The sequence below is a fragment of the Tenrec ecaudatus genome, chromosome 2 (assembly GCF_050624435.1).
Source record: "Tenrec ecaudatus isolate mTenEca1 chromosome 2, mTenEca1.hap1, whole genome shotgun sequence".
In the NCBI taxonomy this organism is placed as follows: domain Eukaryota; kingdom Metazoa; phylum Chordata; class Mammalia; order Afrosoricida; family Tenrecidae; genus Tenrec; species Tenrec ecaudatus.
Window position 1 is genome coordinate 222656330 of NC_134531.1, and position 13801 is coordinate 222670130.

The 13801-nt window shown below is 50.8% G+C and overlaps 1 protein-coding gene across 1 annotated transcript; it reads right to left on the bottom strand.

The window, feature by feature from the left end:
* Nucleotides 1-11440: 11440 nt before the first annotated feature.
* Nucleotides 11441-12265, bottom strand: OLIG1 (oligodendrocyte transcription factor 1). Its single transcript, XM_075543375.1, has one exon. The coding sequence runs from the start codon at nt 12236-12238 to the stop codon at nt 11441-11443; it is 798 nt and encodes a 265-aa protein (XP_075399490.1). The 5' UTR covers nt 12239-12265.
* Nucleotides 12266-13801: the final 1536 nt, after the last annotated feature.

Sequence of the window (13801 nt, forward strand, 5' to 3'; positions counted from 1 at the left end):
TGGTCGTCAGGCAGGCAAGCAGCCCCCACCAGGATGAGAACTCCGAGAATAGAAATGAAGCATGGCACAACTGAAACGAGAAGCTAAACGTGAAATGACCCCAAAAGCCACTCCGTGGCCTCGGGCGCTTTCGCCATCAGAGGAGGAATTCATTAGCACACCCACCTGTCACTTGGTGGGGCTGTTGAGACCCTCAAAGTCACATTCATTAAAAACCAGAAAACGGATGGACCATATGGCTGATCCCACTATGAGACACGGCGTCCCTCACTGACCCATGGGCCTACGGGGGACAACACTGGAGACTCAGTGTCAGGATTGGCCTGGTCGGACCCTGCCACACCGAGGCAAAACACTAAAGGCCTGCAGCAGAGCAACAGGGGAGCAGAGCAGGGAGGTCCCGAGGGAGTGCAAAGGACAGACTCTGGGACCAGAGCGTGGAACTCCATCGGATTTGACTGAAGGACACACCTAGGGATCAAAAATCAGACCTTGATCTATTTACAGGTTTTTCTTTCTTTTTAAATTTTTTTTCTCTTTAAAAAAATTTAATGTATTCTTTTCTAGGTCATGGGGTTTCTTTTTTGTTGTCATCGCTGTGTCCTCTTTTGTTGCTATGCCTTGTTTTCTGTCCATATTATTATATGCAGATCTATCTAGATAAGATAGGCTGGATGAACAGTCTGGAAGAGAAAACAACAGGACTGATGGTTCCGGGGGACATGGGAGAGGGGAGGCAGAGGAAAGGAGGTGGTGTTGACCAACCCAGGGATGAGGGAGCAACAAGTGATCCAAAATTAGTGGCAAGGAGGGTGTGAGAGGCCTGGTAGGGATTCAGCAAGGGCAATATAACTGAGAGAAATTACTGAAACCCAATGAAGGCTGAGCATGATAGTGAGACAAGAGGAAAGCAAAATGAAATAGATGAAAGAACTAGGAGGCAAAGGGTAGTTATAGAGGCCTAAATACAGACATGTACATATGTAAATATATTTATATAGGATGGTGGGGAAATAGATCTAGTGCATATATTTATAAGTTTCGTATTAAGGCAGCAGATGGACATTGGGCCTCCATTCAAGTACTTACTCAATGCAAGAATACTTTGTTCTATTAAATTGGCATTCCATGATGCATACTTTCTTGACATGATTGCTGAAGATAAATGTGTGCATAAGTAAATGGTGTGAAGAAAGCTGATAGTGCCCAGCTATCAAAAGATATAGCATCTGGGGTCTTAAAGACTTGTAGGTAAACAAGCAGCAATCTACTCAGAAGCAACAAAGCCTGCATGGAAGAAGCACACCAGCCTGTGTGACCACGAGGTGTAGAAGAGATCAGGTATCAAGCATCAAAGAACACAAAAAAAAATCATCATTGTAAATGAGGGTGAGTGCAGAGTGGAGACCCAAAGCCCATCTGTAGGCAACTGGACACTCCCTTACTGGTTGTGGGGAGGAGAGGAGCCAGTCAGGGTGCAGGGTAGCAACGATGAAACATACAACTTTCCTCTACTTCTTACATGCTTCCTCCCCCCACTATCATGGTCCCAATTCTATCTTACAAGTCTGGCTAGACCAGAGGATGCACACTGGTACAGATAGGAACTGGAAACAGGGAATCCAGGACAGATGATCCCTTCAGGACAAGTGGTAAGCGTGGCAACACCTGGAGGGTGGAGGGAATGTAGGGTAGAAAGGAGGAACCGATCACAAGAATCTACATCTAACCTCCTCCATGGGGGATGGACAACAGAAAAGTGGGTGAAGGGAGACATCAGACAGTGTAAGATATGACCAAATAATAATAATTTATAAATTATCAAGGATTCATGAGGGAGGGGGAAAAAGAGGGGTTGATAGCAAGGGCTCAAGTTGAAAGCAAATGTTATGAGAAGAATGATGGCAACAAATGTACAAATGAGCTCGAAGCAATGGATGTATGTAGGGATTGTGATAAGAATTGTACAAGCTCCCAATAAAATGATTTTTAAAAAACCAAGTGAACAACAACCACAAAGCCAGAAGAGGGAACTCATTGCCACTGGGTCAATGCTGACTCAGAGCCACCCTATAGGACAGAGTAGAACTGCCCCTGTGGGTTTCTGAGACTGTAGCTCTTTATGGGAGTAGAAAACCTCATTTTTCTCCCTCAGAGAAGTTGGCAGGTTTGAACTGCTGACCTTACAATTAGCAGCTCAATGTGTGACCTACTATGCCACCAGGCTTCTGTACTCAGTGACAGTGAGACCTGGCTATGTGGGGAGAGGGCACAGGTGGCCACAGAACAGCCTTTCCTGGAAGAGGAGGAAGAGAGGACATCTCCAGATTACGGGGCAAAGAAAGGTCAATGGCTCTCCTTTTTCACCCCAAGATCCTAGGCTTCTAGGATCACCCTTCACCAGCCTCTAGTTCCTTTATTTCTGCCTCTTTCTCTTCTGTTTTCTCATCTGTAAAATGGGATAGGCAGTAGTGGCAGAATTCTCACTTCCCACATGGGAGGCCTGGGTGCAATTCTCCACGCGCCTTATGCATAGTCACTGTCTGTCTGTCAGGGGAGGCTTGCGTCTGGCTAGGAAGCTGAGCCAGTTTCTGTGGATCTTCCAGACTAAGATGGACTAGGAAGAAAGGCCTGACAAATATTTCTAAAACATCAGCCAGTGAAAACATTATGGTTCAGAGCAGTCCAACCCACCTACACCTACACGAGGGGTCAGCTTTTCCTTCCACTGTATGTGAGGTCAGCACGCAACTTTATCTACTGATGGCAGCTACCATCCCCAACAACAGGAGCTGCAAAAGAAGGGATGCTTAGAACACTGCTTCCCAATGGAGATGTGCAGTGCTGGCCCTTCCTAATAATACACATCGTGCTGCTACCAACAAGGTCAGCAGTTTGAAACCACCAGTCCCTCTGTGGGAGAAAGACGAGGCTTCCTGCTCTCATAAAGAGTTACGGTCTTGGAAACCCACAGGGGCAGTTCTACCCAGTCCTATTGTGTTGCTATGAGTGGAAACTGACTTGATGGCAGCGCGTGGGCACTGTCATTTTATGACGAGTGACATTACTTTATGGCACAGGGTAGCATGTTATTATCTGTGACACTCCTTCCCCCTGCCTGCCCCCAGGAGAGTTGGCTGTCCTTTGGCTTTGTCACCCCAGCAGGTGAGTGTCAGCACGGCTCTTGGTATTTTGCGGTCTCCTGGCTGTACGACGACACCAGCATTCTCTGAGGGGTCAACCACATCACCGAGAAGCTTTAGGGACAATGACAGCCCTTCAGTGCCAGGCCTGCGACAAACACTCTGCCCGGGCCGCTGCCTACCTCTCGCTGGGCTCCGGGTGCAGGGTCCACGACGGGGCTCTCTCCCCAGCCCCACGGCTTGGGCTTGAGAAGCAGCCAGCACGGATGGCTGAAGAAGAGCTTCTTGGCGAATCTCTCAGCTCCATGAAAAAGAAACGTTTTCCAAAAGCACTGGGCTTTGGAAGTAGAGGCCTTCCAGACCCCCCAGTCAGCACGTTTCCTCTCCACCCACGTGTGGACGCGGGGAGGCAGCAGCAGACATGCAGGTCCCTTTCCATCCTTGCCCCAGACGCTGCGGCTGCCCCTGCCTCCCGCCCCTGGGTGTCAGCTGTCTACGCCCTGGCTGTCTGAAAGCTGGTCTCTGAAACCCTACCTAATGACACATCGCAGGAGCTCTCCGCAGGGTTTGCCTCAGCTGATGCCACTCCCTGTCACCAGTCTGGGACTCCCTCAGCGCCAGGAGGGCGAGGGCGGCTGCCAGGGAAAGTTCAGGTGACTTGAATGCAGCCAGGTCAGCCTGCAGGGGAGAGGCCACTCCTACATGCAGGGGCGGGAGTGAGGGGGGGGCACACAGAGGGCCAAGCAGAGAGGCTGCCAAAGACCAGAGCCTGGAGGTCTTCTGGGCCTGCTCGGGTTGGAAACCCCCTTAGCAAAGCCCCTCCCCAGGAAATGTTCATCCCACCATGGCAAGGCAGTTTGCCTCCTCAAAGCAGGGACTGCTCCTGGACTTTTGCCTCTGATTAGCTGGCCGTCTGGTCACCTTCCTGGGCCTCTGCTGCCTTATCCACGTACAGAGGAGGGTGGACAGGTGGTAATGTTACTTTGGGAGACTGGAGACAAAAGAGAAACGCAGTTCCTTTGCTTTCAATTCAGGAACTAGCTCCCTGGAGTATCATTTAGCTCAGGGTGTTTAAGGACTTGCAAGTGGTTAATGTGCTCGGCCATCGCATTATGTAACCAGGGGTGCCTTGGAAGAAAGGGCTGGCAATCTATTTTGAAGAATATTAGCTGCAGACATACTCCGACATGAGGCACCCTGGGCTATGCACTGAGTTGCCAACCATAAAGTCAGAGGTTCAAGCCTAGTAGCAGCTCCAAGGGAAAACAAGGAGGTTGTTTCAGGTCTCAGAATCCAAGGGGGACGGTTCTACCCTGTCCTGTAGGGTCACTGCGAGCCGGCCTCTCCTTGATGGCTGGTAAGTTTGGTTGGTTTAGAGTCTGACATACGTTGACATGGAGTCTGAAATGGATGCCGCCACTGCTTGTTTGGGCTTGGGGGTTTTCTTCAAAGGGGAGGTTTTCTGTGAAGCTGGGGAGCCTGCCCTGGGACTTCCTCTTGGATCCGACATTCGGCTCTGACTTGGGGTGTAGTGAAAAGGGACAGAATGGCAATCGCTTTAGGAACTCATTAGCTTTCCTTTTGCAGTAATTGTCAGCCCAGGAATGATACAAATTATTACAGCCACCAGACATTGTATTGAATGAAATCATCAATTGTAAAATGAATGATATTGCAGGATCTTATGGGTATAATAAGCCAAGGAAAATACTTAAAGAAAAAAAATTAGTAGTGGATACCAAGGGACAAATGGAGGGGGAAAAGTGATGGAAAAATCACATTGATCATGAATAATATTTCACATCTAATTATTATAATTTCTGCCAATGTTCCTAAGAAATTGCTGGATCATAGGATGGCTCAATTTTTAGTTTTTAGAGACACTATCACCCTGTTTTCTACAAGGTCACTAAATTGCCCACCTAAAAAAGTTGAATTCGTGAAAATAAATAAATAAAAGAACCCACTAGCTCACGATGTGTGTGGGCAGGAAGACAGGGTTCCGAAGGGGCTGTGGTGGTGATCTGAGGGAATCCTGTCGTGAACTGAATTGTCTGCATGAGTGATCCACCCATGAAACTGTTCAAAAGGAATTCATTAGCAGCTGCTGCATAATTAACGACACTAGTCCACATGCATCTGTAGGTCGACAGGACAACCTGCATTGTGCTTGAAAGCGATACTTCAGGCGGTGGGCTCTTCCTCCAAGAAAACCTGATGGCTCTAAGCCAATTGTGACCAAAACGGGACTCTTCACTGTTGCTTTAGAGCCAGAGTGTTGTAATCTTTTGTGTTGGCGGTTTAGTGAGTGCAGGGAAGAGGGTGGAGGGACAGTGAATGAGCTGGAAAGACCCTTGTGGAGGAAGGACCCTTGCCCAGGAGATGCATTGAGCGACCAAAGGCATCATTGAGCCCCTCTCCCTCGCCAGCAGCTCCCGACTGAAAGGTTAGTCGTTTGAATCTAGCCAGAGGCACCTCAGAAGAAAGGCCTGGGGATCGACCTCTGAAAGATTACCCTATGGAAAGCCACCAGGAGCACACTTGTGCTCTGACACATCGGGGACCGCTCTGAACAGGAGTGGACTTTGATCTTGGCAAGTTCTCAGACACCTTTGCTTGCGGCAGAATCAAGCCCTCCTGGCTGGCTTTCTCGGTGGCCTGATTTGCTCTGCACAAGAGGCTGGAAGAGCGCTAGCTAGGACAGTGAAGCTCTGGTTCTTGACTGCCAACTTAGGCCCGGCACCACATGCACGCCTGGGCACCAGCAGAGATGAAAATCGGAAACCAGATGGGGGACCAGGCCACCACTGCGGCTCATCATTGGAACCTGGGCAGATTAGGGACTTTTCCGGGTTGGGCTGAAGACTCCTCCGTGACGGTAACGTTTACTCTCTCTCAGCTCTGTGTTTCACGGGTGATCTTGTCAGACCTGGTGTAATCAGTTTCCCTTGGAGGAGAAGACCTGTAAATAGATGAGCACTCCAGGCGAAGCAAATCCCACAGAGCATTCGATCTGCTCTCTGTTTACTGATTGCTCACCTGGCCTCCACCACATAGGGAACAACAGCACTTCTCGCGCCTTCTGTCTTTCCCCTTAGAGAAGCTCCGTTCACTGTAATCACTGGGGCTGCCCATGGGTGGGTGGATGGGTGGGTGCAGGCACCTTCTTTGGCAGTGAGCCACGCGATGCTTCTGAGCAGCCTGCCTAACACAACCCCCTTAAGCCCTTCAAAGACCAGCGTAAGCATGTTCTTTCTGCCAAAAGCCTGTGCCAAAAAGCGAAACAAAACTCAAAAACCATAAGAGAGACCAGGCTTGCTGGTCATGGATACAGACAGGTGGGACCATACACCCCCATCCCCACTCCCAAAACCATGGCTCTTAGTGACTCTACAGGTCTGAAACTCAATGCACCAACGATCTAGAATCAAAAGGGCAGCATTTACGCAAGGACAGAGTTCAGGGGGGCCAGGGAAAGAGGAGGAATGGAAACAGGAGACCCAGGGAGGAAGGGAGGGAAAGGGACACATAATGGCACATTGAGGAGATTACAATGGATGCGTTGAAACACAATGAGCATGAAGTGTTGACTGGAAAACCGATGATCTGCTCTGTAAGTCTTCACCTAATTTACAATACATTTTTTTTTCTAAAAGAAAGAAAAGTATTTTAAAATCCCCAAGTCAGCTTTTCCCACCCTTTCTGAGCCACTACAAGGACTCTCCCGGCAGAGTCTCTGGAAAGCATCAAAGAAGCTAATACTGCTTCCAATTGGGCTGTGCTCTAAAGCCACCGTCTGGTTTCTGACTGAAAGGGTGAAGCATGGCTACATTAGCGACTTTGAAATCATGGACGGTCACAGAGCTGGGGAAATTGTTGTGATCCTCATGGGCAGGCAAAACAAGGTAAAATCTGCCTGAGCTTCGGAGATCTAGGAAAGTGACAGAAGACTCTGCTCACGTCATGCCAGTTTGGTTTCCTTGTGCCGACGACCTGCGCCCACATCACAGACTAGGAAGGAATGAGGGAAAACACACCGGAAGAAGAGTCCTGGGCTTCTTTTTCCAGAGATGTACTGCATGGACCAAAATTAATTAATTTTTAAAATCTAAGGCCTGCTCCAGCTCCACATAAATGAAGCAGGTCCATGCTGCAAGCTCTTTGGCTCCTGGCACTGCCCAGGTCTCAACAAAACAAAACACTCCCTCATACATCAGCTTCATGCTCCCATCATACATGTCTAACCCTAACCCTGTGCCTATCGATTAAACTCCTCTGTTACAGATTTTTTTTGAGAGGCTCAGCTTTACTCGTCTGACACCATACATAGATTCAACCTCTTTTATCCTCGTAGGACCCCTGAATGCCTAACGATGCTCTGTAGGATGTCAACTCCTTATAAAGACTGTGCTTATCTTGCTTAACGCAATGCCCAGCACGGTGCTACCTGGAGACAGGTACTTTAAATATTTTAAGGCTGCCTCAACCAGTCTTGGAAACTCTTGCGACTACATTCAGCCATACTCTTTGTTGGGTGCCGCTAGGCCCATTCCGATTCATAGTCAATCCCACTCAAACAGCCGAGTGAAACACTGCCCGGGCCTGGGCCATCCCTACAACCCTCCTTCTATTTAAGCCTCTTGTTGCAGCCTGTGTAGATCTACCTCAAGGAGGGGCTATCTCTATTTCACTGCCCCTAATGTCCATTTCCAGGGACTGGTCATTCCTGGCAACATGTCCAAAGTACATGAGAAGGAGTCTCTCCGCCATCCTTGCCTTCTCAGGAGCGCTCTGGCCGTACCTCTTCACCCGCACCCCAATGTAAGTCTTATCTCAAAATGTGCACCTTTCACATGCGCAGGAGGTAATTGAAGATAGTCCTCAGACTAACACTTTCGCTTTTCAACACTTTAAAGCGGTCATAATCTGAAATACCGGTAGTTCTCAAAGCCATGATGGGGTGTGATATTTTTTTCAGTTAAATAAAAAATCACACACAGTATTTCTTTCCATTAGGTAGGCACGGGGAGCTTTCTTCAGTTTACAGAAAGGCAACACCTACACCCACCCATCTATGTCTGCCCTCTGGGCTTCTCTGCCCTTTCCACAGATGCAAGAAATTAATGGGAGCAGCTACCAGGCTGAGTCAAAAAGTATTGCTTCTAAGGTTTCCATTCATTTGTGTTTACATAACGACCCTCTTGTTGTTATTCCAAACAAAGCATGTCTCTGCTCAGGAGACGCTTGCAGACAAGTTCTCTCTGTAATGCACTTGTCTAAGTCTCCTGAGGGTGCCGTCAGAAAAAAAGCAAACAAACAAAGCTTATTGCCACGAGTCAAGACCTGGTGGCACATTGGACTGCTAACTGCAAGGTCAGCCGTTTGAAACCATCCGCTGCTCCACAAGAGGAAGAGGAGACTTTCTCGGATGTCTGTCTGTCTCCCCAGTGTAGTGATGCTCTTCAGAGCATTGGCCAGAACATTCAGGAGCACCATCATGGTGGCATGGAAAGATGGCAGGAAAACGTGGCTTTGGGATTCTAAAATATTTTTCTTTCTTTTTAGAAAAAAAAAGTATTGTGAATTAGGTGAAGGCTTACAGAGCAAATGATCAGTTTTCCAGTCAAGTCATGCATTGCAATCCCCTCACTGCAAGGTCACTTATGCCACATTCTCCTTCAGTTTCTTGTTTCCATTCCTCCTCACTTGGAGCAGCTGGTGGTTTTGAACTGCTGATCTTGTGGTTGGCAGCCCACCACGTACCCGTTATGCCTTCTGGCCTTGTTAAGTTGCAAGGAAAGCCAAGATGGGTGTTGAATAAACAAACGGCCACAATGAAATTTTACATGTCACAGAAGCGTGTCACTTCCCCAGGGGCAGTGGTGTAGAAAGAAGGACGATACCCTGCGGAGCTAGTCTCACAGTTGCTTCATTGCATGCCCTTTCCTGTCTCTTTTTTGAGAACATAGATGCTTCCCATCAAAGTAACCCCACTGCTGTCGTCCCTCCCACTCAGAGCAGCCCCCCTGGGACAGGCTAGAATGGGTCCACTATGTAAAGATCACAGTGACTCAGCATTGGGCTCAGTGGTGACTAACCAACAGTCTTCACGGGAGCAATGTGCCAGCTCTTTCATCCACAGTGCTGCTGGGTGCATTTGAACCCCCAACCTTTAGGCTAATAGTCCAGTTCCTTCCTACCATCCTTAACATGTTTCCAAAGTGAAATGTTCATTTTTCCTAAATGTCCCAGGTAAACAAAGCAATGTGGATAGAACTGAGTAAGCCACCTTGCATGGGTACCTTTGAATTCTTCTCCGGTTAGAGGGGCGTCTGTTCCTACTAGCCTGCCTAAGAGTTAAATAGACTTGGTGGCAGTGGATTGTGTGGTTGGCCTTTGAAACAGTGGTTGGATTTAGTGAATGACTATAAAATATTTGCAGAATGATGGACTATGCCATATTGTGTGTCTGCATTCTTCTTAAGATCATCAACCTGACAGAGCTTTCTTAGTTTCTTAGTCTAATTCAACGGCTTCCAAGGTCATAATTTCAGAGGGGCAACTCCAACCTTAATTGAGCCCTGGGGCTCCAGTGCATAGTTATGTGACATTTAAGCTCTAGGCCACCGAGATTTCTAAAAGTGCATTTCTGAGAAAGATGATATAAAATAATTTTGTGATAAATGTGTGCTTAACCCGTTTTGTAAAGGAGGACAACTGTAGTTAAAACATTCTCCCAGACTGGTGAAGAAATAATCCCTGGGATTGCCTTCCTGCTGCCTTCTCTCCTCCATGTCGGACCCCCCCCCCCCCCCACAGTTTCACATTGCCAACCCAAACCTGAACTCCCTGTAGTGGCTTGTGAATAGAATCCGTCTGCAAATGGAAGAATGACGGTATACATTTTTTGAATCCCAATCTCTTCACCGTTAAATGTCATCCCTAAATTCTGAATTACCAGGGCACACGGACAGTTTAACAAAAATAAACAGGCGAAAACGGTAAGGGCCTTTCAATGATTTATTTTGTGGATTCCGCACACCGCAAAGTTAGAGATAAAATTAACTGCCAGTTAAGTTCCGATACCAACCACCACCACCACCACCCAAAGAACCCCAAAACAAAACCATTAAACACAACACACACGAATCAAAGCAAATTTCTGTAAGATCTTAACATAATCTTGTGCGGAATAATTTGTTAACATCTGTAAACAAATCAAACCGTGTGATTTATGTCGTTTCCCCAGAACAACGCGTGAGAAGGAAGAAGTGCCAGGCTCCCCGCTCCAGACCCCGTGGCCCTGTGGCTGCGGCTCCCCTAGTGCCGCCCCTTGTCCTCCAACGGGAAAGCAGGGTGACAGCGGCGGTCCAGCTCCGGAGAAGCCCTCAACCGCGGAATGCCTTGTTACTGATTTTAGTTAACTGGGGCGCCTTGTGCGTGGGAAGCGGTTGGTTTTTGTTTCAAAACAAGCTCAACTGTTGGTTACGCTACCATGGTAGGGGAGAGGGGCAAAATCTTGAGTTCTAAACCGACTTCCTAAAATGCCAGGAGTCAGTAAACACCACCCGAAAACACCTGGTCATGCCAGTCTCCAAAATAGCACTCTAAAGCCCGGGTGCCAAGCGGACCGGCTGTCCAACCCACTACCCTCTAAGGCCCGAGTGAGAGTTGTCAGGGCACCACTGCAATGCCAATGCCACCCAGCGTCTGTCTGTCCATCTGCAACACTCTTGCCGGCCTGCACGGCTAACTGGTCTTTCTTCTAGCATCTTGACGTCCGGCTTCCTTTGATTGAACTCGACAGGTGGGAACAAAAGTGCTTGCCACCTGTGGCCCCCGGTGAAGGCTTCAGATTTCAACCCTGAACCCCTGGTTGAGCAGGTAATGCCCCCGGGGGCGGAAGTGCGGAGTCCGGGAAGGTCGCGCAGTGGGCTGACCTCAGGCCCCAAGTAGGGCGAGCTGAACAACCCGGCTGCCCAGGCACGGCGCCTTAAGAGCCACACCATCCCCTAGGACGCACAACTCCTGGAAGGGGATGCGCGCTTCCCGATCCAAGCAGCTGGAATCAACTGAGATCCCTAAAGCGTCCCAAAGCTAGATGGAACATCCGCTCATGTCCCTTTAATTTTCTGGGGGTGGGGGCGACTACCGGAGTGCCGATTGTCCCTGCCTCTGGGCCAGAAGGTTCCCAATGTCCTCCTCTCGGGCCCCGCTCTCCCGGGGGCGCTGGGGTGCAGAAAAGCAAGGCAGGAGGCCCGGCTGGGGCGCGCCCCAAGGCTGGGCCCGGGCCTCCTTCACTTGGAGAATTGTGCCTGCGCGGTCGCCAGTCCCAGGCCGCCGGGAACCAGGTGAGGGAACTTGCAGACAGCGCAGGTGCACAGGCCCGGGCCGCCGGGGCTGCTCCCCGCGCCGCCGCCGGGGAGTGCGAACTGGCCGCACGGCGGCTCGTCTAGCGCCAGGGACAGGTACTTGGCGGGGCGCAGCGCATCCGGGGGCCCCACGGCGCCGGGCGCCAGCAGCACGGAGCCCGGCGCGGCGGCGAGCAGCGGCAGGCCGGCCAGCAGCAGGCGCGGAGCGGCGGGCCCGGCGCCCTCTCCCAGGGCGCGGCGCAGCTCCTGCAGCGAGCTGCCCAGCAGCAGGATGTAGTTACGGGCGAGCAGCAGCGTGGCGATCTTGGAGAGCTTCCGGCCCGGCGCGCCCTGGCAGTGCGCCGCCGAGTAGGGCAGGATGACCTCGCGCAGCGCGTCCATGGCCAGGTTCAGGTCCTGCATGCGCTTCCGCTCGCGGCTGTTGATCTTGCGCCGCAGTTGCTGCTGCTGCTCCTCCTTGGCGTCCGTCCTGGCGCCCGTGTTCGCACCCAGCCCGGGCCCAGAGCCCCGACACTCGGGCGGTGCCTCTGGCTTCTCGCGCCCCGCCTTGGGGAGGAGGGGGACCGGCGTGGAAGACGAGGACGTGGAGGACGAGGAGGGCGGCTGCCGGTAGCCCACTAGCTCATACACGGAGGCCCCGAGCTGCACGTCTCCGGGCCTCTGCGGCCGCAGCATGGTCGCGGGGGCCGCGTTCACGCGTGCCTGGGAAACCGCATAGTACATCTAGGACGTGGTGGGGGCGGCCGAGGGCGCCCTTGGGGAATGCCCTTGGGGTGGGCCTATCCACAGGCCGGCCCTCCCAGCGGAGCTGCACGCGCGGAGCCGGAAGGCTAGGCAGCAGCCTGGGCCGGACCTCTATAAACCAGGCTTGGGAACCTGCGGGGCCGCGGGCGGCCGAGCACAGCCAATCGGAGCGCGAAACCGGGCGGAGGCGTGCGCTCATTGGCCGCCGCGCTCTGGATGGGCTCGAGGTGCTGCGAGCCACCTCTCCAGGAGGTTATTGTGAGCGTTTGGGCGAGGGTCTCAGAAAACTTTTTGGGTGTTCCCTGAGGTCGAACCGCATTGGTGAGGCTGCATAAAACTAACGTGCCTCCATTCACCTACTCCCCGCCTCTCCTTTCAAAATGCATCTGATTTAAAAAACGAAACATGGTCTTCTGCCAGGTTCGGAGAACTAAGTTTTCGGAGCCACGGCCAATAGCTTTACTTCCTGCCACTGCCTTTTTCTCCTTCTCATCCCTTTGATTCCAAGGTCTTGAGAGACCAACTTGGGTTAAGTGTTTCTCCTACCCCTTCCAAAGGAGCGTTTTCTCTGTTTGTTCTATGAGACCTTTTTAATTTGGGGGACTCAGTGAAGCAAAAACCTGTGGTCTTCTATCCGAAAACACACTCGTATCCGGTGAGGGTGGGACTCAGTCTTTCTTGTCTCCAAATGTGAAAGAGCATCACTTGGCATGGCGGTGGCATTCCTCCACCACCAAAGCTACCACTGCAATTTGTGGGCAGTGGGTAGCAAAGTGGCAAGGGGAAGAGGACCTTCTGGTAGCTACACTACTAGATCTGTGCTGTCCAGTGTGGTACCCACTAACCACATGAGGCTATTTAAATAAACTAAAAGGAACTTACATTTAAAATGTGTTTATGCAGATCAACTAGCTTCCTTTCAAGCACTCCGCTCCCTAGCCACAGGTGGTTGGTGGCAGCCATATTGGACAGAGAGGCCTTGTAAACCATGTCTCTTGTTACAGAACAGGAAGAGGAAGAGGAAGTCAATAAGGAAACAAAACACAAAGCTGGGGCAGAGTTGTACGGTCCACGTTCCCCACCCATAGGCAAGGGTGCCCAGGACGCAGAGGGAGGCTCTCCCCACCACATGCAGCCCCTGTCTGCTGTGGGTCCATCCAACACTTCATACATGTCCTTGAGGAAGAGGGGCTCTTGGGAGAAATAAAGAGAAATACCTTGAAGTGTCCCGACTTACAATTCAGTGAGCTTTGTGGGTCAGCTGGCTATAAGAATGAGGGAAATGCCGAGTATAGTCCGATCTCCAGGGTGGAGAAGAGTCCAGGCCCTCTTCCTGAGTAGGAGGGAGCCTGAGACTGAGGAAATCTGCCCTGCTGGAACTATAGCAAACATGTGAGCGCAGTGATTTGGGGGGTGCCTTTATCTCTCTGAGACTCTGTTAAACCCCCTGCGAGCAAGTCAACCCTGGTTCGTGGAGACCCCTTGTGTGTCAGAGTAGAATGGTCCCCATAGGGTTTTCAGTGACTGATGTTTGGGAATTAG